The 24046-nt window shown below is 34.9% G+C and overlaps 1 protein-coding gene across 3 annotated transcripts in view; it reads left to right on the top strand.

Moving 5' to 3' along the window:
* Positions 1 to 63: 63 nt before the first annotated feature.
* LOC123674864 (gamma-aminobutyric acid receptor subunit beta-like) overlaps positions 64 to 24046 on the top strand; it is a 56834-nt gene continuing 32851 nt past the window's right edge. For 2 of the 3 annotated variants that reach the window (XM_045609983.1, XM_045609982.1), the window contains exons 1-2: positions 66 to 358; positions 1099 to 1196. In XM_045609983.1, the coding sequence (XP_045465939.1) occupies positions 291 to 358; positions 1099 to 1196 (166 nt within the window). In that variant the 5' untranslated portion in view covers positions 66 to 290. Of the gene's footprint in view, positions 359 to 1098; positions 1197 to 24046 lie in introns of all 3 variants that reach the window. The other variant, XM_045609984.1, reaches the window with a different exon arrangement.

The raw sequence follows: 24046 nt of genomic DNA, 5'->3' as shown, positions 1-24046 counted from the left end.
ACAATTCGCTCGAAACCGGCGCGCCATCTGGAACCAACCCCTTTCAAACGTAATCACGGTTTCACGAAGCGCGCGTGGGACAAAGAGGCTCGCACCGTCGTTTGTAAGGCCTGTCGAAGATTTAATTTGTCAATTTTCCCAACATGCGCGCAGTGGTCCCTCACTTGGCTGGGTTCAGACACCACTCCTAGTGTAGAGTCAGATGTGAAACCAAAACATTACTTTTTCGCGTGTGGCAGATGCCGGATGATATGACGGACATTAGAATACACGTGTAGGAGGCCCTGAAGATGGGGCTCAGCCGAATGGGCCCCCCATTCGTGCTGCTAGCCTTGGCTTTGCCATGGATGGTGGCTGGGTGAGTTTACCGCCAGAATTTTTCCTTCAGCTTTTTGTGTTTATCCTTTGCTCGCATCTTGAACAACTTCCTCTGGATCTCCTGAAGACCCTTCTTCAAAACTAGACCCCTTTCTGAAAACTCAAGAGCCTCCAAATAGTTGACAATCAAGTTATAACCTACATCCTCTACTTCTCCAAGAAGACATAGCAGAATATAGCAGTAGCAAGGATTATTACCTTCTTCAAATACAAATTACACCCATCATACTGACCAAATCTCCATCCGTTAGCAGTCTGCAAGTACCAATCTGTTGCATTTCAAGATATGCAGCCTCTTCCTCTGCCTATTCACAATCTTACTTGAATAAAATGAAAGGTTTTCGGACGTGTTATCACTTCAATTTGGTATCATTTCGTACCAAACGAAATCTAGTAGGACTTCATTGAATTTAGCGATTGTACACACTTCATAACCCTCAAGTCTAAAACATATCGCATGACATCCAAGGAAAAAGAGAAAACATATTATGATATTAAGAGGAAAGGATGAAATTTAGCATCCTGAAAGTGTTGAATGTTTGTTTAATGAATGTGCTTGTTGATTCTCTAACTGTTTCAACTCTTATTCTTTCTTGAAGACAGTTAGTTTCTTTATCTACGTTTGGAATCTTTTAATGTAGCAAAATTTATTTATTTTGTGTGATTGTTTTTTTTTTCTTCTCGGAATTCTTCTTGCTGAATGTTTTTTTTTTGTTGCAGGTCGCAAGGTGGAAGTTATTTGGGGGATGTCAACATATCTGCCATCCTGGATTCCTTCGGTGTTAGTTACGACAAAAGAGTAAGACCCAACTATGGAGGTAAGTGTTAAGGTAGTGACAGAAAGCTCGACACACCTGTGGGGCGTTTGGGGGTTGAGAACAAAGTTTTTGCATTATAAGTTGATATATTTATCATCTAGCAGTCGTGAAAGGATGAGGGTGGGGTCAGATCGATACTGGGATGAGTATCCAAGTGACGCGCAGCTTTTCTCAGACCGCCATTTTGCATAGATATAGACATAAGCCATTCAGCTCTTTCCCGTCAACGAGGAAAGGTCGGAGACGAAGATTTATTTTTACAATGCTGAATTGATGCTGGTGCGATTCCCATTTACGATTGCGCATCCTTTTCAAAAATTCTTGAATATTTCTTTGAAACATTTTTTTTCGGTAAAATATTATTCGAATATTTTCAGGAAACTATTGTTTCAATGATATATACAGGGTGTTACCGAATAAGTGCGAAAGTTTTTAGAGGGTGAATACTTATCTCTTAGTGAACAAAAGCTTTTATAGGCCTTTCCTCAAACATGAGAACACATTTTTTTGCAGATGGGGTGAAGAAATGACATTTGTGATTTTGTTCCATCAAAAACAAAACGTGACAATCGCCTACTAGATTTCTTTGATTCCATTTAGAGAAGATCCGTTCATTCACAATGTTGTATTTTTATTTTTTATTAGGAAACTATTGCGTTCAAGGACACAATAGAGAATTATGGAATACCAACGAGTATTTTAAAATGAAAAATTTTATTTCCTTAAAAAGTTATGATAAAAATACTTTGGGTCTTTAGTCTCTTTGAAGGAACACAACAAAATTAAAAGTAATCATATTCATTGGTAAAAGATGTCGACAAAATGGCATTCCTTCGAATCTTTTAAGAATCTTAAGAAAAACTTACTTTTTTTCATTATTGGAAGACTGTAACTTTTCAAGAAATCGCCTAAGAGCTTTTGTTTATATGATAGACCCTCTCTGTTCTATTTTCGATGAAGATTCATCCCCCAAAATTGTTTCTTAAACTTTCTATCTCAGCACCCTATTGTTTCGAAGATATACATATTTTTGAAAATGTTTTTGCTTGGTATACAGGATGATCAAACAGGGACGATGTTTTTCTAAGATTATATTACATTCATATTGAGAAAAAAAATTGCTATTTGACAAAATTTTTCAAATCCTCTTTAATCCACTCAAGCTTATTGAGCGCCTAAAAGTGACGTCAGTGACGTAACTCGGATATACCTATAAACAATCGAGGATCATAAACGAAACGGTAGTTTTCATAATAGGGTCCTATATTCCAGGTTATCTATTATTTTTATTTAATGGCATTTCATTGATAAGATCACTTCGATTCGTTATATTTTTACCATAAAAATCTGTTTGAGGTTAGAATTCAATGCTGTCCTAAAATATATCCCTTTAAGAGAATGAAAATGGCTCTCTTCAAATTTTTGAAATTAGTGGTGGTATATTTCATTATATACATATATTATATTATAGAAAATGTCAAATTTCGTAGAAAAACACTACACTACACCAAAAAACAAATATGCGTAAATTCACATCATGGCAAGTTCAAATTTTTTTTTCAATACTTAATAATGAGTATGAATAATTAGAGCCTTCCTCTGCTCAGTTGATCTTTTATCGAATTAATATTACAACGATGTAAACATTTCAATCTATTAAGATGTCAATAAATAAAACAATACTTTCTATCAAAATATCCCATTGTGTAAATAATAAGGCTAAAATATTCGTAACTGGACGCAACACTGAAATTTTTCTTCATAAACCGTAAAGTTCTTCAATCTCTAAAACACAGATTATCTGCCCACAAAGTTAAACTCTAAACTATCATGTTAAAAGTTCAAAACTTTAATTAAACTTTTTGCTGCAATTATACAGAACATAAGTACAAGTTACCGAATAATGAACGAGGATAATGAAATGGAAAGGCGTAATTATAAGGTATTAGATCTTATTTTTGCTTGAAAATAAGGTAGCGGTTCAGGTCATCGTTGATTCCGTATAATAAGCTCGTTATTTTATAGTTTAGATCGCTAAATTCAGTTTCCGAAACTCTTTCAACTCATTTCATAATAATCTTTCAAAACTTCAGAAATGTTCAACAAGTTAAGAAGGTTAGAAAATTTGAGTTTCAGGAAACAAAAAAAAAACGATATAATTAATTACTTACCCTTGAATTATAAAGACAATCCCAAACTTATGACGTCCATTCCACTAATACCGTATTCTTTCAAAAGTTTCCATTGAGTAGGTTGTTGATAAATACCCTAAAATAAACTAAACAACTAATATCAAAAGTTCAGTTAGTAATTTTATGTGAAAAATACCTACCGTAAGCATTTACTTTATGAATATAATATCAATTCCCTTTCCACATTAACAGATCAAGAATTCTCCACGAAATTATATCAATTAACATTAAGTCAGTCATAAACTGCGCAATTACCATAATTGTAACCCAAAAACCAAACTTCAATTGATGGAAAAACTCTTGAAACGAAGTCACGAAAGTGTTTGGGGTTCCACTGGCACATAGTGGGTAAAGAAATCACTTTAACTTTAGAAAATTCTGTGGAATAATAAGTTTCTGCTATTCTTTATGGCTATATCTCACGTTATCACCACCTACGACCTATTTTCCACAAAGGGGTGCAAATTTAGTCCGAATATTCTGGTAATAAGTTTCCCCTATTCATATTTAAATGTTATTTTTAGTTCTCCGAATGAAATGTGCTTGTGTTGTGGGAAATGGTCCTCAATTTTCCAACCGTATTTTCGGCATGAATTGTTTTCTACTTTTCCTAATCTTATTGTGAAGAACACTGAATGAAATAACGTTATTTAGTAACCATGAACAATAATAACCCAATGGAATTCGTAATCGTGACTTAATATTATTTCTCTATGGCTATCTCATAGAACCGAGTCGAATTTGTCAAAAATTAACAATGTAGAAACATCATAGAATTGTTGAGTTCATGATGACCATATTATATAGGACTGAAATATTGACTGAACTCTGTGTTTGCTCATATGAATGGAATAATTCATAGATGGGATGCTATATCGGAAATCCTCGATCTGATAATGAAATGAAATCATTCGGAATTTTACGTACGCTATTTCCTGAATGTCCTCAATAATCGGAAATATTGAATGAGCTTTTATCCACCCCCTCAAAGTTACTTCCATCAAAACCCAAATGGAACATGAAAGGTTCATCTATTATGTACTTTATCTTCAATCAGGACTTGTCACATTTTATGATCAAGAAAAAGGTACGATACGTTCTTTTAATAACTGAAATGTCAACGTCCGAATGTACTCACTCTCATCAGTGATTGTGCATGACATTTGACATTATTCTCATCATAAAACCTCTTAATCCTGTGAAAAAACTATAGATAGATTAGCACCGATTGTTTTAGTTTTCTGATTCCTCATATCAATTCTTTATTCGTTATGAAATAAGTATTAAATTATTCTGCACTTCGCTCTAATTGATATTTATTTGTTCAGAAATGTTTGCTCGCTTGTTTTAAGAAAACAGCCAGCGATTATTTCGTCCAAATGTTAATAATATTTGAATTTCCAGCCGAGAGTGGTCTCAAACAATTAGCTTCTACTCGCTAATGGGAAATTCCAGGTCAAAATCGATTCTGATGATATTTGGAACTGTTTGAAATTAATATTAAATAGAAATAAAACGAACTCGTAATCAATTTATTGTGGCAGAGAACATAAATCTACATGGCCTTCGTCATTAAATGTTTCACTACAGCGCTGTAGATTATATGAATGTGTTTAATTCCACTTTTGTTAGAAGCCTAATTAAGTTATACCTCTTCAAACTCATTGTTAACTTTTTCGTATCCAGCTTGAAGTCAGAAACCAAACAAATGATCATTAAAGGGGCGGGATTTGATGGAAGAACATTACTCTTGGTGTTCCACCTACGATGTTTCTTAAGCTCATTTGGGAGTAGCCGCGCTCAAGTTTTGTTCATTTCTTTATCCCGAAACAGGAAAGCCTGTCAGCGGTGGTTCCATAAATAACATATATGTATCCTCTGTTTGCCCTTTTCTTTTCGAAGGATAATTAATTTTAGGGTTGCACTGGATTAAATCGAATTTTATCTTAAATAAATGTGAAAGTTGGCAGTTTTTTATTCTTGATTTGACTATTTTCATTCAATTTGTGGTTCTAGATCTCAGAATCTTTTGGAGTAAACTATTTGAAAAAACCGAGCGAAAAACAAATGTTAACAAATTTCTGTTGAATAGGTATCTTTTAGTTTTAACCATAGAGTAATAAACATAGATAGAGGGAGTATACGCAATTCGTACATGTCCCCAAAATGGTTGTCGGATACGCTCTATTAGTGTGACGTCACACACCGCCATTTTTGGATCTCCTGTCAGTGTTCGGAATCCAAACAAATAAATTGTCATTCAAATTAGTAGGCTGTCGTTGAAGGAATTGGCTTATTTTCATATATAAGAGTATTTGAGGAACGATTTCAGTATTAATTGATAGACAGAAGGAACGAGGTTAATACCAGTAAGTTTGAATTCTGTATCATTCCCCAGATTTTGTATAAAGCTGTGTTTAATAGTTGAACTTTAAGTTCGAACTTAATGGCATTAATCTCGTGCCTTCTGTTTATCAATTAATAGTAAAATCGTTCCTTAAATAATCTTATTTATCAAAATAAGCCAATTCCTTCAACAACAACGTACTTATTTGAATGACAATTTGTTTGTTTGGATTCCGAACACTGACAGGAGAACTAAAATGGCGGTGTGTGACGTCATCACTAATAGAGCGTATTGTGATATATTTTCAAATCCACTATTGTACTATATCGTTATGAATGTATGTTATATTGAATTAAATATATTTGTTTGAGTGATTCCCAATTAAAGATGCAAATTTGGATTTTTGGAAACGGTTTTTTTTTCCTAATTGTCGAACTTATAATAAGCAGAATATTTATTATTTTCTGTGTCTACCTGCTGCAATCCAAGGTTTGGCAACTTTTGCTCTCCTAGTGTCATCTGTTGTTTCACGTCGTTTGGCGCGCTTGAAGTTTGTTTTCTGAATTTCTGATATACTTAGATATTTATTTCAATATATTTTGAGTTAGTATGAAACGTTGATTCATTTTGGGACATGAAAAGTGCGTTTTTTGTGGAGAAACAAGCGAATTGAGTGAAATATCGTACACTGATATGTTTTCATTTCCGCGCGCTTCATGCCAAATTTGATAGTTCATGTTGGGGACAAAATTTTCTCACTAAAAATGACATACGCTCTCTCTATCTATGTTTATTACTTTGAGGTTTTTAATAATTTGATTTACCCACCGATGAACTCATATTTTGTAGTTTCAAATCTATGGAAGTGTCAAAAATGAACTGAAATTGAACAAAGAAATGATTCGATCGAGCAAATCAGCATTATCAGAGTTTCATGAAACCCACCATTAGAGTGACAAAATTAAATGGTCTTCACGTGGAATAAATTTATACCTCTAATGATTCCAATGGTTTAATATTAAAATTAGTTAATGGAATTTGAATAGAAAGTTCTTTCGGTTACCGCAGTGCCTTTAGAGTTTTTTTTTTCTGAAGCTATAAAGCCAAAATACAAGAAATATCTAATTTATTTCCACTTATATCGGTATGATCATTCATTCTTTCATTTCATATTCTACCTGTCCTAATTTTTACCCAGTTGAACTTAACATATCGATTGCACTGAGTGACCTTTTATAAACGTCAGTAACTAATGTAAAATCGATAAAAAGAAAAACGGAAATAAAACGTCATTGAAATGAATGCGTTAGAGTGTCAAGGGTAATGATATCGTAGGATTTGACATTCGTATCGAATAAATCATTTCGTCATATATTCCATTCAACTGAGTATCTTTTTGTATTCTTGAAATTCACATCAAACGAAATTATATTAAATAATAGATGACTTGATCTAATGATTCAGCGGATTGTTGGGAAAATGTTCTAGTTTTTATTGTCAGATGATTATGAATATTTAATATATCATCGTTGATTATCGTGAAATGCATCTAATGGTATAATAATAAATATTTTGTCAATGATTTTCATCGATTCGGAATATATATTTTTTTTCGTGATTGTTCCATGTGAACAGCGAACTATCATTTTACTGAAATGGTCTTAAATGATTGTATTTCCCTCACTGATGAAGAATTCGAGATCAAGATTAGTTCTGTCTGGTCACCATATGTCTTCTCGGAAATTGTGAAAAAAACTGATGAAATTTTCAGAATCCATCAGATTTTGTGTGCCCAACATTAATAAAGAGTTGTAAGTATCACTTAACTCTATGTTTTCATGACAAGTCACTTTGCTAGTTGATTGAGTAACGGAATTGCGTGACAAATTTACATGTGTAAAAGTTTTTCAATTGACAAGATAATACGTATGCTCTAAAACTGTTCAACTTATGGCCAAAATAGAAATATTTTGTAGTCGAAGAGGATTTTTGAAGAGCTTAGAGTAATAAACAAAGATAGAAGCTGCATAAGTCAGTTTCAGTAGGTATGTTGTCTTCAATATGTGCTTAAAAATTAGCTGAAGCGAAATCGAAGCACATTTCTGGGTCCAACCTGATACAATTCATAGGTTTTTCCTCAAAGAACACATTCCTAGATCGGGTTTGAGCAGGTAGATACTGGAATTAGCAAATATCTCCCCACAAATTAGAAAGTAAAGGAGAATACCGAAGGAAAACGAATTGCTTTTGCTGGCGCATTCGGTAATTTGCAACCACTTGTTTATTTTACTTACTCAATATTCACGAACGAACACAATATAATAAACTCGTTATTTGTATATAGAAACAGCGTTTGCATGACAATTTTTCAGATTTCTGATATCTTACGCAGAAAATTTTTTTATAGTTCTAACGACCAATCAAATTTTGTCATTTTGTGTCATATGGAACAATTTCACCCAACCATGTCAACATGACACTGATAATTGCATTCAGTGCAATTATCAATCATTATGACATCACTATTGAGTTTGACAGCTTCATTCCAAATGAATTTCAAAACGTCACGTTTTGGCAATGCGTATAATCAAAGTATAACAAAGTATAAATGCGCTAATCGAAGAAAAATTCCCAGAAAAACAACATTCACAGTCACACATGTATTTGGGGAATATTTATGGATTTTTGCTGCGAACAATAATTTGAATTGAATGAACATAGAAGCTTAGAAGAATTGACGTTTATACTGAAATATGAGAAAAAAGACTGGACCGAATATAAAGAATCAACGGTGAAGACAATGTGGAACGTTTCGTGAAAACTCCTGGAAAAAGGTAGCTACTATAAGTATACTGACTATAACATTATGATTGACCCGTTTAACAATATATTATTCAAATCAGCCTGAGATGCCCACGATTCAATGGTATAGTATATCCAAAGTCACTTGAACTAGTCCATAAAAATACTTGGCCAGATGTCCCTTTGAAGTGGATACCGCGATCCGTTAAATACCGCTAAATACTTTGAAAGTATTGTTAGATAATAAATTCACTGACCCCAAAGGAATTTCTTGAAGCTTGGACAACCCTTGCATAATCGAAATATTCTGCTTCCTCAAAGTGACTTTGGATATACTATAATAGATCATCTATAGTAGAGAACAGCAACGAATCTAATGTTCAGTTAAATTTTAATAAAGTCATAAATTTTTTGTCGAAAAACTGTTACCAAGTAACGAGTTTTCAATTGTCATAAAATTATCTCGTCGATGTCCTAGTGATATTACTACTGATCATGTGACTCGAGTTTCGCCAAACACGTGAAAGCGAATACCTCAAACATAGAATTCGAATTATTTCCGACTAACACGCTCGGACTCGATCATTCGATTCTACAATCCTGTTCGGTGTACCTCACATGGACTAAATTAATCAAAGACCAGCTTAATTCGAATCAGACCCGCGGTTATAAAGCTGTAATCAATTATTTCCAACAAATTTCGTCGGATTCCACGAACCAATATGAAGACCTCATCTCCGATTTTTTTTTAAAAGCAAACCTATCTATCGTATGGGTATTCGAATACATACCGTGATTTATTGCGAATCTATTCCCGATATGGATTCGATCCTGAATTCCTCCTTTCATTAATGACCTGGCAGAACGTATTATGTCTTGCCTTGATTGTCAGTTGGCATGAAATGTGATCAACATTTCCATCGTGATATCCATGAATGACTAATGCAAGCATATCTTGAATTCGAAGACGAATATCGGCGCGGATGCCAGAATTGGAATTAGACTGAAATTCGAGTATGTAAATATGTGTCTACCTCAACATGATTATACGAGTAGATGCTATTTGGTATGAGTACGTCAATTTCTCTATGTTCAACTGGCAAACTTCAGAGTGATCAATTGAAGAGTGGCTTTCTACTAGACAAAGACTTAATATTTAAATTTTTAATTACTTCTTTTTTCTTAGTTTCAAAAATTGAATTTTGATCCTGCTATGGTTTCGACGACGATATAAGCACATTTCATATGACACTTATTAATCTACATAGGCGTACAACTTTGCTTCCGCTGTTTTTTTTCGAAATTCGAGGCTTTATTGTGCAAAACTGGTCAAACATTTATGACTCAAAGTATAGTCCATCGCTGGCCACTAGTTTCTCCCATTTTTCGGGCAGTGTACGAATCCCGCGTTGAAAAAAATGGTCATCTTTTGATGTGATCCATGAATCGATCCAATTTTTACTTCTTCATGAGACCGGAAGTGCTGGTCAGCCAGTCCGTGTACCATTGATCGAAAAAAGTGATAGTCTGAGAAAGCAACATTCCCAAGTATGTCTTGACCACTTTCGCACCATGGGGTCGAGCATTGTCATGCTGCAAAATCACTTTATCATGTCTCTCGTTGTATTGCGGCCGTTTGTCTTTCAATGCTCGGCTGAAACGCATTAATTGCGTTCGATAACGTTCGCCTGTGATTGTTTCAGTCGGTTTTAACAACTCATAATACACTACGCCGAGCTGGTCCCATCAAATACTGAGCATGACCTTGGAACCGTGAATATTCGATTAGGCCGTCGACGGGGAAGCATGGCCGGGATATCCCCACGATTTTCAGCTCTTCTTGTTGCGTTTGACACCAGTCTTGATCAAGTAATGCTTTCCAATCGTCGAAAACCTTCTCTCTTCCACCGCCATGCTGTCCTTCGACGTCAAAATCACCGTTCTTGAAGCGTTGAACCTACTCTCGGTAAGTTCTTTCACAAATAGTGGCCCCACCATAGGTATTCCAGTGTATTAGATGAGCCTCAGCCACAGATTTCTTCATATTAGAGCAGAAATTGAAACCTCCTGCAAATGAGGAGAATTTTACTCGTAAGCTGACATGTTTAATCGAGAATAACTTTATGATGTAGACATAAATCGACTAATATTTCGATGGCGTTATGTTTATAAACACTTAGCTTATTGTGTGATCGCTACGATCTATTGATTTCGACTACCACTTACCACTACAGCCATCTATTGCAAAACGGCGGAAGCAAAGTTGTATACCTAATATTACAATAATAACAATTTTTCGAAGGTGCCTCACCAGCTTATACTGTAACTATCCGCCACTGATTGATGATCCCATAAACTCTTAAATTTTTTTCGAACCTCAGTTTTGTCGTGCCTTTTATCTGCATTACGAAACCCCTACCCATATTTCGCAGTTTCATACAGTGAAAAGTGACTGATTTACCCCATAATAACTGGGTATTATATTTGGATGGCGTGTTGTTAATTATGGCAGACGTCAACTTCCAAAACTCCTTGGAGCAGTTGAATAATGGAAGATTAAGAAGTATTCAAACTAAGCGGAATCGATAAGAGACTGGTTGTCATTAGATGAACTAACTAGGGCGAGGATCGAACCGTAGAATTCAAGGTGAAACGTGCATTCGATTCACTGCAACTGTTTTACTTCAGCCAACATCTGACAGGCACAAATGATAACCTTGTTGTATTGATTATGGATTTAGTACTCCTTGAATTATATTTAGAAACATGTTTCATGGTTCGTACAACGCTAAGTAAAACGCACTCCCACACTTTGTCGGCAAACATTAAGGCAAGGCATTGTCACGAAAGACAATTATTGTAATTGACAATTTTTTTTCGGGGAAGCTTTTATTTTAACTTCCCGTAATAATAGTACATAAAGCGACATGAGGAATAATTTTTGCTCGCTTAATTTTGTGCACTTTACAAGTATAGTTGGCTGTGGTTCCTTTCTTTCGAAAGAAAAGAAATAGAGAGTTGAAATTTACAGGGCATATTGAGGTTTGGATATTAGGCTTGTCAATGCATCAAATATGCCTAGTTGTTTCATACAAGATGGTCCAAAAAAAAAAAAACTTGACGATCATCTGTGATTGTTTCAGTTGGTTTTAACAACTCAAAATACACTACGCTGAGCTGGTCTCACCAAATACTGAGCATAACCATGGAACCATAAATATTCGGTTTGGTTGTCGATGTGGAAGCATGACCGGGATATCCCTATGATTTTCTGCGCTTGGGATTATTGTTATGAACCCATTTTTCGTCTCCAGTCAAAATGAGATAAAGAAATACCTTCCGTCTTTGCCTTGCAACCAGCTGTTCACAAGCACACAAACTCCGTTCAACATCTCTCGGCTTCAACTCGTACGGCACCCAATTTCCTTATTTCTGAATCATTCCTATGACTTTTTGCCGTTTTGAAATGGCTTCTTGCTTCACTCCCAATGATCCTGCCAATTCTTGTTGCGTTTGACACGAGTCTTGATCAAGTATTACCTCCAATTCTGCATCCTCGAAAACCTTCACCCTTCCACCGACATGCTGGTCTTCGACGTCCAAACCACTGTTCTTGAGGGATTGAAACTACTCTCGGCACGTTCTTTCACTAATATCCGCCTCACCATAGGTTTTTGAGAGCATTCGATGAGCCTCCGCCGCAGATTTCTTCATAATAAAGCTGAAAATTGAAACCTCCCTCAAATAATTCCAAGCTTTATGTATAATTTCACGTTGATAACTCCACCAGAATCATAGACAATTCAAACAGAATATCGAAAAAAATTGTCCATACATTTTGCAATTAACATTTAACGATGTACCTCAAATTGAACTCGAGTCTATGAAATAAATAATAACTAATGTACTAATGACTTTTAGTTGATCAATAATAAATGCTTTTGACATCAACAAGGAAACTCAAACAGCCCCAATTCGCATCTAACAAACAATTTCTTAATGGATTCAGTCATTAGTAGGTACATCTCCAGAAATAAAAACATCAACGTTGAATCCCTATTCGCCCTTCAAAACGCCACCCAAGGTCAAGTACATCCCCTATAGAGTTCTTTTAAAACCCCAGTCTCGTCTAAAATGAGACAGTCCTCATCGAATACTCCAAACGAGAAACAGCAGCAATTAAATATTTCAGCCAAGTTAATTTCTACCAGATTATCCTTCACAACTCATAACTACAACGTTTGGACTCCTGGAAAGTTCTACAGTCCGTGATGGTTATGGAAAAAACAACATTTCACATCGTATATGTTCGCAATTCTGAAAATGAACCTCTATCTCGAGGATGCCCTTACAGCACCAGGTTTTTTCGTTCAATTAAAAGTTGATAGGCTGAACTAGAAGAGCTTAATATTCACGTTAATTTTCTCACTAATGAAGACAGTCGCAATGCGCGCATTGCACACTAGATTGTTCCGTATTCGGTGAGCTCTGTATTTACTTGCATAATAAATCTGGGTACACTCTGAAAACCGTAGCGGTACGGGATTTGGTTCGTAACTTTGACATTTCATTACTGCCAAGCGTTTTAATAAATTCGGAAATGTAATTGTCCGGTTGCCGCAGATAGATAGATGGCGCTGGTACGAGGTGAAGCGTGGAAATATGAACCAAAGTGAGTTGTCAACTTGAGGTGGATTATTGCCGGAACCACTTTGTGACAGCTGGTTTCCGGCGGACTGTCCGACCTTGGAGCTACTATTTGATTTGTTGCTCATGTTTACTTTAGGTCAAACGATGGATTTTGTTGGTTTATTGTTCATTAGTTTTGCAGTTTATTTGAGGAATATGAAGTTTATAACATTATTTTTTTGAAATATAATGTTATTTTGGATGTGATTGCAAGATGGAAAGAACAACGCCTCGTGAAGAATAATTGATAATTTGAATTTTTTTTTCAAATTCTCATACCTAAAATCAGCCAAAAATCATGTCCTCTCTCAATTTATTGAATAATCCTGTAACAAATACAATTTGAAGATTTGAAGAGAATATTTCACATAGTTACCTGGTTTGAAAGGTATATCAAGAATGAAATCGCTGATCTGAAAGCAGGAGCAATATTATGAAAACAAAATTACACAATTTATTCATCGCTTTCATGATAAAACACGAAAAAGCATATAAAAATACTGGCTGCATCCTTGGAAGGTTCGATTTTGTCCTTTTTCCTTTTCCGATGCAGGAAAAAGGACACAGTGTTGTAATTTTTTCTATATTTATATTGAATTACCCTCATCAAGTAGACCCAATTAATTTTATAATCAATTGTAAATATTGATTTGTATATCTTATTCACAAAAGAGTAAGGGAGGAGGTATACGTATACCTATACCCTATAATTCATTTCTTTGTCAATTCGTACTAGAAAAACACTACGATTTCTGTGAAAATAAATATACAAGTTTTAAGATGATAAATTCAGTGTTTTGAACTATACGGCATTGATGAGAAAAATTGTCTTAAAAAAATACGTAAATTCAAAACGTACGTCTGTCTTCATGTCACTTTAGTTATTATTCAATTAATTAACAGTTTACTCAATTTTTGCACAATTTTGGCACAATGATGTCCCAATTGTGATAATTATGAAGAATAAAGAAATGAATCGATTTATTGGCACATAAAAACTGAAAAATATCCTATTTCTTCGTGGACGTCTTTTGACATAAGAAACAACAAAAAATAATACACAGTGTTGCCATTATAACCATTTCAAATTTTATCATTCTTACTGGAAAATCATTTCATCTGTCATAGGTTCTAAAAATAAGCAACTACCCCTGTGCATATAATCTTTATTCCACTTACTCAAATCTAATTTGAAAAAAAATTTACGATAGATAATAAGTCATTGCTGCTGGATCCAAATTACTGAAGAATCCAGCAATAGACAGCTAAATGTGAGTCGATAATGCAAATACATAGTCTACTAAATTGGTTCAGACTGTGAATAGCCCTCTTCAAATATTCTCTCCTCTGAAATAACGAAGTTAACATCATTCGTGTTCGGTACCACTAAAACTCGAACAAACGCTTTAAGTTTCCGTTTTATTACATCAATCTCGATATCGTGAATATTCTCAAGACATCGGAACAGTCATTTTGACGAAAAACGAATTCACGCAATGCAGCCCACGTGATTAGCGAGTTGAAATCAGTTCAAGGTCTGTGCGATACTTTAAATATTGGTCATCAACCCCTGTGTATTCTCATTACGAAATTATTTGGCTATTTTTGGGTGGCTTTCGCCGCACCTAACAGTTTCTCCACAGTTATGAATATTCATTTTGATCACAATTATTTTAATTTCATATTGAAGACGTATAGTTTATGTCCCAACAAATTCAATATTATAATATATATTTGAAACTCTCCTGAGGGTTTGAGGACGTATTATATCTAGGCAATTATTCCTATTCTATGACCCCAATAACTCCCTAGAGTTTTAGAAAGTATACATTAATGATATTGAATTGAAAACCAAGAGGAGAAAACGTGGCACAAATAAGATAGGGTGTTAAAGAATGCATAGAGTGAGTCTTATACCCTGAACTGTAATATAATAAGAATAAAAACGGGTGTAGAACCGAACCCTGTGGCACACCGATAATCAAGAAAATATAGGAATTGATGTTTCTTCAAATCAATTTCTGTTCGATGCACAACCCAAACCTAGAATAATGAACCTCGGTATATAAATTCATTCTCCTCAGTCTATCAAAGAGAGAATCGAAAGATCGTTTATTGAATCAGTTCAAACAGCGATGAAGCTTCTTCGAAATGAAGGTTAATAAATTCCGAGCATACTATTTTCCTCTTAACACAATAATTGTTATCGGCAGATCCAGACTACTTGATAAGTAATCCACTAGAGCTGTCGATTCATCAAGCAGAGAAATCACGTCTTCGATCTCCACTCTTTCTATTAGTGCTCGAACAACTTAATTGCTACACCCTCCGTCTGAAGCAGAGATTCTCAAACAATTCTGACTTTGAGTGCCTAGTAAATTCGATGCAAACAATAAAGGAGCTTCAATTTTTCTTCGAAGATGTATATTACTTTGTTAATGAGATTGGGAATCGATGAATCTTCGATGAAATGTAACGTGGGTTGAACAAAGGGATGAGACTTCAACTTGCGAACCTATTTTAATAGAAGATGCTTCATAGAACAAATAATGACCAGTTTTGACAATAAAATTTCAGCTAAATGTATACATCGTTTATGATCGTTGAAAAAATATAACTTAAATGGTTTTTTCCTTCGAGCTGAATTGAAGGATCAGCATTATATTCTAGCTGAGAGGAGTTCTCAACCAATTTTCATGATGTGCCCTCTCTCAGGGGATTACGGTATTTCATCTTGGAAGCACTGATGGAATCATCACTTTGGTATCAGCTTCTTTTTTGAAAAATGGATTAAGCTAATACTTACCTACTTTCTGGTATTTACAGTTGCTTTCATCGAATAAAATCAGTGAGACCACTGAAAGTTGATGGTTGAAATGAGAGAATATTATTTCTCTAATTCTGTGGTTACTCCGTTCATTCTTCCACATCTTGTAGAACAAAATCGTGCGAGAATATATCAGAAACGCACAGTTTTCATGGTTATATTTTATTATTATATGTTGATACTCCGAACTTTCCGCCACGGCTTTATCTGCCAATTCATCAATTTGCCTTAAAGAAATCAGTTCTGCCAACCAACAATTTTCAAGCCAAAAATCACTAAATGATATTTATGGAAATATTTCATTAATTTCAATAAGAATGCAATGAATTAGAGAAAATAATGTATAATATTCGTACAGAAGGCTCATTCTACCACTCGTTCATTCAAAAACTCGTTTTTGCATTTCGAACTCGTGGAAGGATATCAATGCCTTCTGCACTTGTATTATAAATAACTATTATTTCAATCTGTTCTTTATGAATGGGAGAATACTAATCAAGTATTGCGGTTCACCCAAATATTCGATAATGTAATACTTGTCAACCTTAACTTTACTCACATAAGAAATTCAATCCAATATTGAAAAATACAATTCTAACAGTACTATACTGGGATATGAAAGATGTGATCTTCCTACTGAAATCTAGACCCATTAGGTATTATATAACCTCCATAAATTCTACACTTCATATGGAAACCTCCGTTCTACTGACACTGGCAGGCATGCAGATGAGATATATTCATTACTGTACAATATCATACGGTTTTATTTAAAAGAACCTTTTGAAACTTTTGTGTCTTGCTGTAATTCTGAGATTTTATTTAAACGTAGTAGGTTTCAGTTTATGATTAATTCTACGTTGGAACTGATGTTCGAATACAATAATCAATGAGTGAACTCAGTAAAAACAAAAACAAAGGAGTTAACGCCAATAGGCTTCCTCCGAACAATATGAATATATACTTTCTTCACAAATTGGTCAAAAATTTCGATTTCTAACAACGAATCTAGTTTTTTACCATAAATAGAATCTTCTACGCTGAAGTCCTGAAAATGTTATATGATATAAAATAACATGGATTTTGGTTCACGACAGCGAAATTATAAACGACTAATAAAAATAAAAAAAAAAAAATCAGGAGAATTTCGAAGTAAGGAAACTTCCCACCAGAGGCAATAATTCTGCCTTTAGTGTTGGTGTACCCTCGGACACATTATATTTGGAATTGTCAAAGCCGGCATCATGGCCTAGTGGAGTAGTCTTGAGAGAGTTCAACTTCAGGAATTTTTTTCGGAAGGATCCAATCTCAGATGCAATGGTGAAGTAACGGCCAAAGTTAATCATAGTAAATCATTTAGTCTACTCAATTATAACATTCAATCCATAGGGACTTCGTTTTTAGGACTTGAGACAACCTTATCTATACATGGAATAAACATTTTATGCGTAACCGAGCACTGGAAGAGTGAAGAAGAACTTATGATGTACATACCACATGGTTATGCCCTGACATCTATGTACTGCCGAGAGAAGGGTCGACATGGTGGATGCGCCATATTTTTCAAACAGGGTATGCAATGCACAGATAGAATAGACTTTAAAAATCTGAATGTAAATGGATCGTTCGAATGTTGCGCAAGTCAGGTGGTAATTGGTTCGGACAAGTACTTAATTATTTGTATTTATCGTCCTAATACTTTACCTCTAAGCAATATCGAAATATTTTTTGAAAAACTCATGATTTTACTTGATAAATGCAAAGCATATAAATTCATTATTGCTGGCGATTTTAATATAGATTTATTGACAATTTCAAATGAGTCAAAGATGTTTCATGCAATTATTGAATCTTTCAATCTAAAATTTTCAACTACGGAACCCACTAGAAAAACCTTAAACAGTTCAACTTGTTTAGACAACATCATAACAAACGTTGAAGGGGTTACCACAATAATTGAGGAACATCTGTCCGACCACTCCGGCCAGAAATTCACCTTTCAAATTGATACCTGCTCGAGAAAGCTCACTAGCAAAAAAAATGTAAGAGTATTTAAGGAAGAAAATCATCATATTTTCGCGGATCTTCTTTTTGATGTCAACTGGTCTAGACTTTATGACATTCCTGATGAACATATAGATGAAATGTGGAACTTCTTTTCAGACACATTTCTTGAGATTTTCAAATTGGCTTTTCCTATTAAATCTATAAATACAATGAGACCTAAAAAAGCTGAAATAACACCCGAAGTTCAGTCATTGAAGAATGAGTTGGATTTGTTGTTTCTCGTATCCAGACAAAATTCAGAGTTTTTAAATGCATATAAAAATTGTAAACGCCGATACGATGAGGCTCTGAGTTTTAATAAAAAAAGTTTTTATTCATCTATCATAAATAATGCTCCAAATAAATCAAAAGTAGTGTGGAATGTCATCAAGGATATAAATCATAAGAATAAATCAGCCGAGAATAAACTTCCTAGTGGATATACTGATAGTAGTGCCAAAATGTCCCAGTTGGCAGATCAATTTAATGATTTTTTCATAACACCACCAATCACTGTATATCCAGATTCCAGCAGTTCTCATGTCACTGATAGGGTTTCTAATTCTAAAACTCCTTTATCCAACTCATTCTATCTTTTCGAAGTTTTGGAGCCAGAGCTGCGAGATATAGTTAGAGTGATGAAAAATAAAACATCCTGTGGATATGATGAAGTCCCAATAAGTGTAATAAAACGACACATTTCACTTATAATAAAACCAGTTTGTTTTATAATGAATTGTGTATTAAAGTCAGGCGTTTTTCCAGATGCTCTTAAACGGACCATTGTTAAACCATGTCATAAAAAGGGTGATATGGACAATCTTTCAAATTACAGACCAATTAGTTTGGTTACCTCATTTGCCAAAATATTTGAAAAGCTTCTCTCTAACCGCCTTGTAGACTTCTTCAGAAAATTCAAGGTTTTATCGGGGAGTCAGCATGGTTTCACCAAGACCAAGAGCACTGAAACCGCTTTGTTTGAATTCATACGAAAGATAACTTTTCTTCTTGAGGAAGGTCGAGTACCTGCGGGGCTCTTCGTGGACTTTTCGAGAGCTTTCGACTCTGTCGATCACGAGATTTTGCTGGAGAAACTGAAAATATACGGCATAAGAGGCATTCCACTCAAACTCTTTGAGAGTTACCTCAGCAACAGGAAGCAAATCACTTTTTTGGACCACGAAGGAACTCGAATTCTATCATCTGAAAGAACTATACACAAGGGAGTGCCACAAGGAACCATAGTGGGTCCCATCTTATTCGTAGTGTATATCAACGACTTACCCGAAATTTTCCAGAAAGTTCTAGTTTCTCAAGATCAACTTATAATTTCTCCATCTACTACCTATTCAACTGAGACTTCACCACAACATAATTTAACAATTGAACATCTATCACCTAGAGAAGAACATATAGAAACATATTTATATGCTGATGACGCTAATGTTTTAATATCAGGCCAGACTATTGGAGATGTCATGAACACTTTGAAAACATCAATGACAGTAATTGAAAAATGGTGTATCGAAAATGGTTTAGTTCTCAATGGGACTAAAACTAATGTTTTAATATTTTCAACTAATCGCCCAAATCTAACATTTCCGGAGAGTATCACTTTTGACAATGGAATAGTTCAAGTAAGATCTTGTACTAAATTATTAGGTGTATTTATTGAGAGCAATCTTGGTTGGGGGTTGCATTGTGAATCAGTGACGAAGAGACTGCATACGATCATATATACACTAAGAGCCATTAGAAATAGAATAGATATAGACACCTTGAGGATTGTTTATTTTGCAAATTTTCAATCGATTATGGCATATGGAATCATTTTCTGGGGTGGGAGCACCCAGGCTGAACGCGTGTTCATCGCTCAGAAGATGGCTATGAGGATAATGTTTCACATGAAATACAGGGAATCATGTCGGGGTATATTCAGAAGATATAATATACTAACTGCACCTGGTCTATATATCTATAAAATTTTATTATTTTTGTTCAAGAACAATTCTTATTTTCAGAATTTTAGAAATGTGAATAATACCAGGAGAATGATTGATTATCTACTACCTATTCACAAACTAACGAGTACGGAGCGTAACAATTTTTATATGAGTATGAGACTCTTCAATCATCTACCTAAAAGAATGAGAGCCATTAAGGAATTGAAACTCTTCAAAAGAGAATTATTAGCAATGTTAATAAAATGTGAACCATATTCAATACTTGAATTTATAGACTTTTGTCATGTACATATAGCATAGGTATAGTAGTTTCATTTGTAAAGAATTTGTGACTTGTTTTCATTTTGTAATTGTAGATACAATCCTGGAAATAAATACTATTATTATTATTATTATTATTATAAAAGATGGTTTGTGCAAAACAGCTGTAGTAGTTACATCTTCCGCCTAATTATATAACGATAAGTAGAGACAATAAATAGCCCTAAAAAATCAAAAAACTTCAACGAGGAATAGCGAAAAATTTATACAAATATGTTTCGTGGTTCAAAAGTTGTGATGATATTACATTCTTAGATTTTATCACTATGCCTACTTCGAACACCCTATAGCTTAGGAACCAACGTTGACCAGTATCTTCTGATCAGTTCTTCTTATTGAAGGCATAAAGATCTACTATAAACAATACTAACATTTGAAATTAACTGGTAACCATGTTTCATACATTCAGGTGCCTGATCTTTTAGGTATAGGTATGGTTCCTGAATCTCCAAGGGCGTAATAGGCGAATGAGTGGTGAGCACTCAAAAGCTCTTGACGCTAAACCTCTCTCGAATTTTCTGACATAGAAGTAGGTATATCTGCAAGGGCCATTAACATTACCATTACGAATACCTAAAGGTCAAATATAACAAACAATCACATTCCCATCGAAACTAAAACATCCCTAGACCATAGCCCAATCAAGTTGGAGTTAATGAACTCTAAAAGCCACGCTCGAATCCAAACAGACCCCGCAGAATGTCATCATATCTGATTCATCTGTTGAACTTTTAAATTCAGGACACTCCCCGGCCAGCAATTAAGGGCACCTATACCTACTGTTCAAAAGGTTGCTTATTTCGCCTCCCGTCGATTTATGCGCAAATTGTTACCTCCAGAGACCGTTTTCCGCATAGAAAACAGTTCCACTCCTCGGGCCTAATTTACAAGCTGCGTATACATGACTCAGGCGAGTGAAAAATCGAAAAGCACATTCGATTCGTGCAGAATGAAATGCCGGTTGCAGTAAATCAATGCGGGGGTGGAGACGACGGCGGTGGTGGTTGTGAACCGGCAACCCCCAAGGTCGGCCGCACTGTGTTGTATTCACCTCAAGTTGCCAGGTGGGGGTCGGCTTGACGGCACAGGCCGATGGAGGTGAATGTTAGGCCAACTCGATCCATATTTTGTGACGTATTTAAATATTTCAACCTAGTTGGAATATGAGGTCATCGCGTCGTGCCGTGAAAGAATCGGCTGGTCCGTTATTTTTTCAGCGATTTTATATTGTACGCACACAGCGCTGAGACTCGATATCGTCAGCTTGAAGGAATGTTTCAGATCATAGTAACGTACGAAAAGTAAATAGAAGAGGTGCAGTGGAGGATACGCTTTAGCCATCATCTCAAGTCTTTGTAGTCAGGATTGGTATTTGTTGGGGATGAAATATCTGTAATTTTTTTTTTATCATTGACAGCAATTGGTTCAGAATGAACCTTATATTCCATAACAACTTAACAGCACTGAAGAGTACCATTTGGTAATACTTTCAAAGGTTATACTTAAAAGTATATAACATATAACCTTCGTTGATGACAATCAATTCACAACTAACATAATATTTGAATGATAACTTGGCAACACTGAACAGTTACACATGATAATCACGAAAATGTTAGAATAATACTATACATGGCGTTCCTAAATTGGAGGTACAAAGAAAAATGAGAAATACCTTGAATAATTTCAAGAAAAAAAGGTCCTAACGGGTGTTTTTTTTTCGAGGTATATAATCTTAAGTTGGCATTACTGTTCAAGATGGCGACCGATTTAACAGCTGTCAAGTAATTTATTCTCAGTTTGGTTTGGCAATTCATCATGAATAGACTCAAGCCTGAACAACGCTTGTAAATAGTGCAATTTTATTTCGAAAATAATGGTTCTGTGCGGAATAGGTATCGCGCACTACGTCCATTTTATTTTGTGAAGCTTATCCTCAAGTGTATGTCGAAACACCGTTACATCCAAAAAAACTGACTGTTTGGTGCGCTTTATGGGCTGGTGGAATCATTGGTCCGTACTTCTTCAAAAACGATGATGGCCAGAACGTTACAGTCAATGGTGATCGGTAAAGAGCCATGATTACTAACTTTTTCATTTCTGAATTGAACAACCATGATGTCCAGGAGTTGTGGTTCCAACAAGACGGCGCAACATGTCACATAGCTCATGCCACAATCGATTTATTGAAGGATACGTTTGGTGACCGCCTAATTTCACGTTTTGGACCTGTGAATCTGCCTCCAAGATCTTGTGGTTTAACACCGCTACACTACTTTCTGTGGGGCTATGTAAAGTCATTGGTCTATGCAGATAAGCCACAAACCCTTGAGCATTTGGTAGACAACATTCGCCGTGTTATTGCCGATATACGGCCACAAATGTTGGAAAAAGTCATCGAAAATTGGACGTCCAGATTGGACTACATTCGTGCCAGCCATGGCAGTCATATGCCAGAAATCATATTTAAAATGTAATGCCACAAGATTATCTTGCGGATAAATAAAATTCATGTCAATGGAATAATCCATCGTTGTTTTATTGCAATTAAAAGTTCTATAGCTCTAAAAAAAAACACCCTTTATAAACATGGACCCGCAAACGCTTCATTTTCGAGGTACATGGTGTTTCTTGTACTCCTTCTTTTTTGTGATGATTAAACCACTTTATCGAATCTTTATTAATTGTTACTACAGATTGGGTAAATAATAACCAAACTTATAATCAATTCATTACTCAACTACTAACTAGGTCTTTATAATAATTTAGATTTGCCTGTGGATGACTAGATAATTATTTGTAATTCTCTATAACATATTTCTTCTCTTCAATATTTCAAACAAGTTTTTGGTACGCATTTTTGAAGCTGGATACTAATAAAAAAAGTGGCCTCGGCTTGATATTTATTGAGTGTCATGGTTATTACCACTGATAACTATCAGTTCACAGTGAATCTAATTTTTCAATAATAACTTATTAGATGATCGTACATAAAATTTTAATATTTTTTTTCTAATATGTATAATCGTTTCATTCTTAGGGTAGTGCTACCACAATACCAAAAAACTGTTAGAGATACATTTCCTTCCAAGAGTAAGGCTTCTGTCTTACGGTTAACCTATTTTCCGTTCCTTCGATTCAATGATACTCGATTTTGTATTTTTATGAACTCAAAGGAATGAAGGCTTTATTACCATATAATGCATTTCCGATGAATGAATATCCCTATGATTTAAACCAAAATGAATCATTAAAAAGTAAATATTCATCAGTTCCTTCCACTAACCTCAACCCAATAACGGATACTAAATTATATCGTGACAACGTGGCCTTACGATCTGATCGCAGTAGCATCATAAAACTGACTGCCGGAGAGAATTAAAAGCTCATTAAATGCAATCCATAAAAGTTTGATAGATATCATTCATCATTCGAGAAAATTCTCGGGACTTCTTGCAGAAGAACCTTTTGGTGCAGAACCGCATGCAACTATAAATATCTGTATGAAGATGCACCATGAATAATTCAGTTTAAGGTATCACACTTGCCTGTGGAAAAGGACATTCAGAAAATTTATATCCTGCCTTTTTGCTTTCTTCCCTTTTGATACGTTTTCTCTCGTTGAGTTTAGTGGATGTTACGGGAGAAATTACCTAAGTTAG

This window comes from Harmonia axyridis, chromosome 3, assembly GCF_914767665.1.
Source record: "Harmonia axyridis chromosome 3, icHarAxyr1.1, whole genome shotgun sequence".
NCBI classification, from domain to species: Eukaryota; Metazoa; Arthropoda; class Insecta; order Coleoptera; family Coccinellidae; genus Harmonia; species Harmonia axyridis.
The sequence above is the reverse complement of the archived record's forward strand: the minus strand, read 5'-3'. Positions and strand labels throughout refer to the sequence as shown.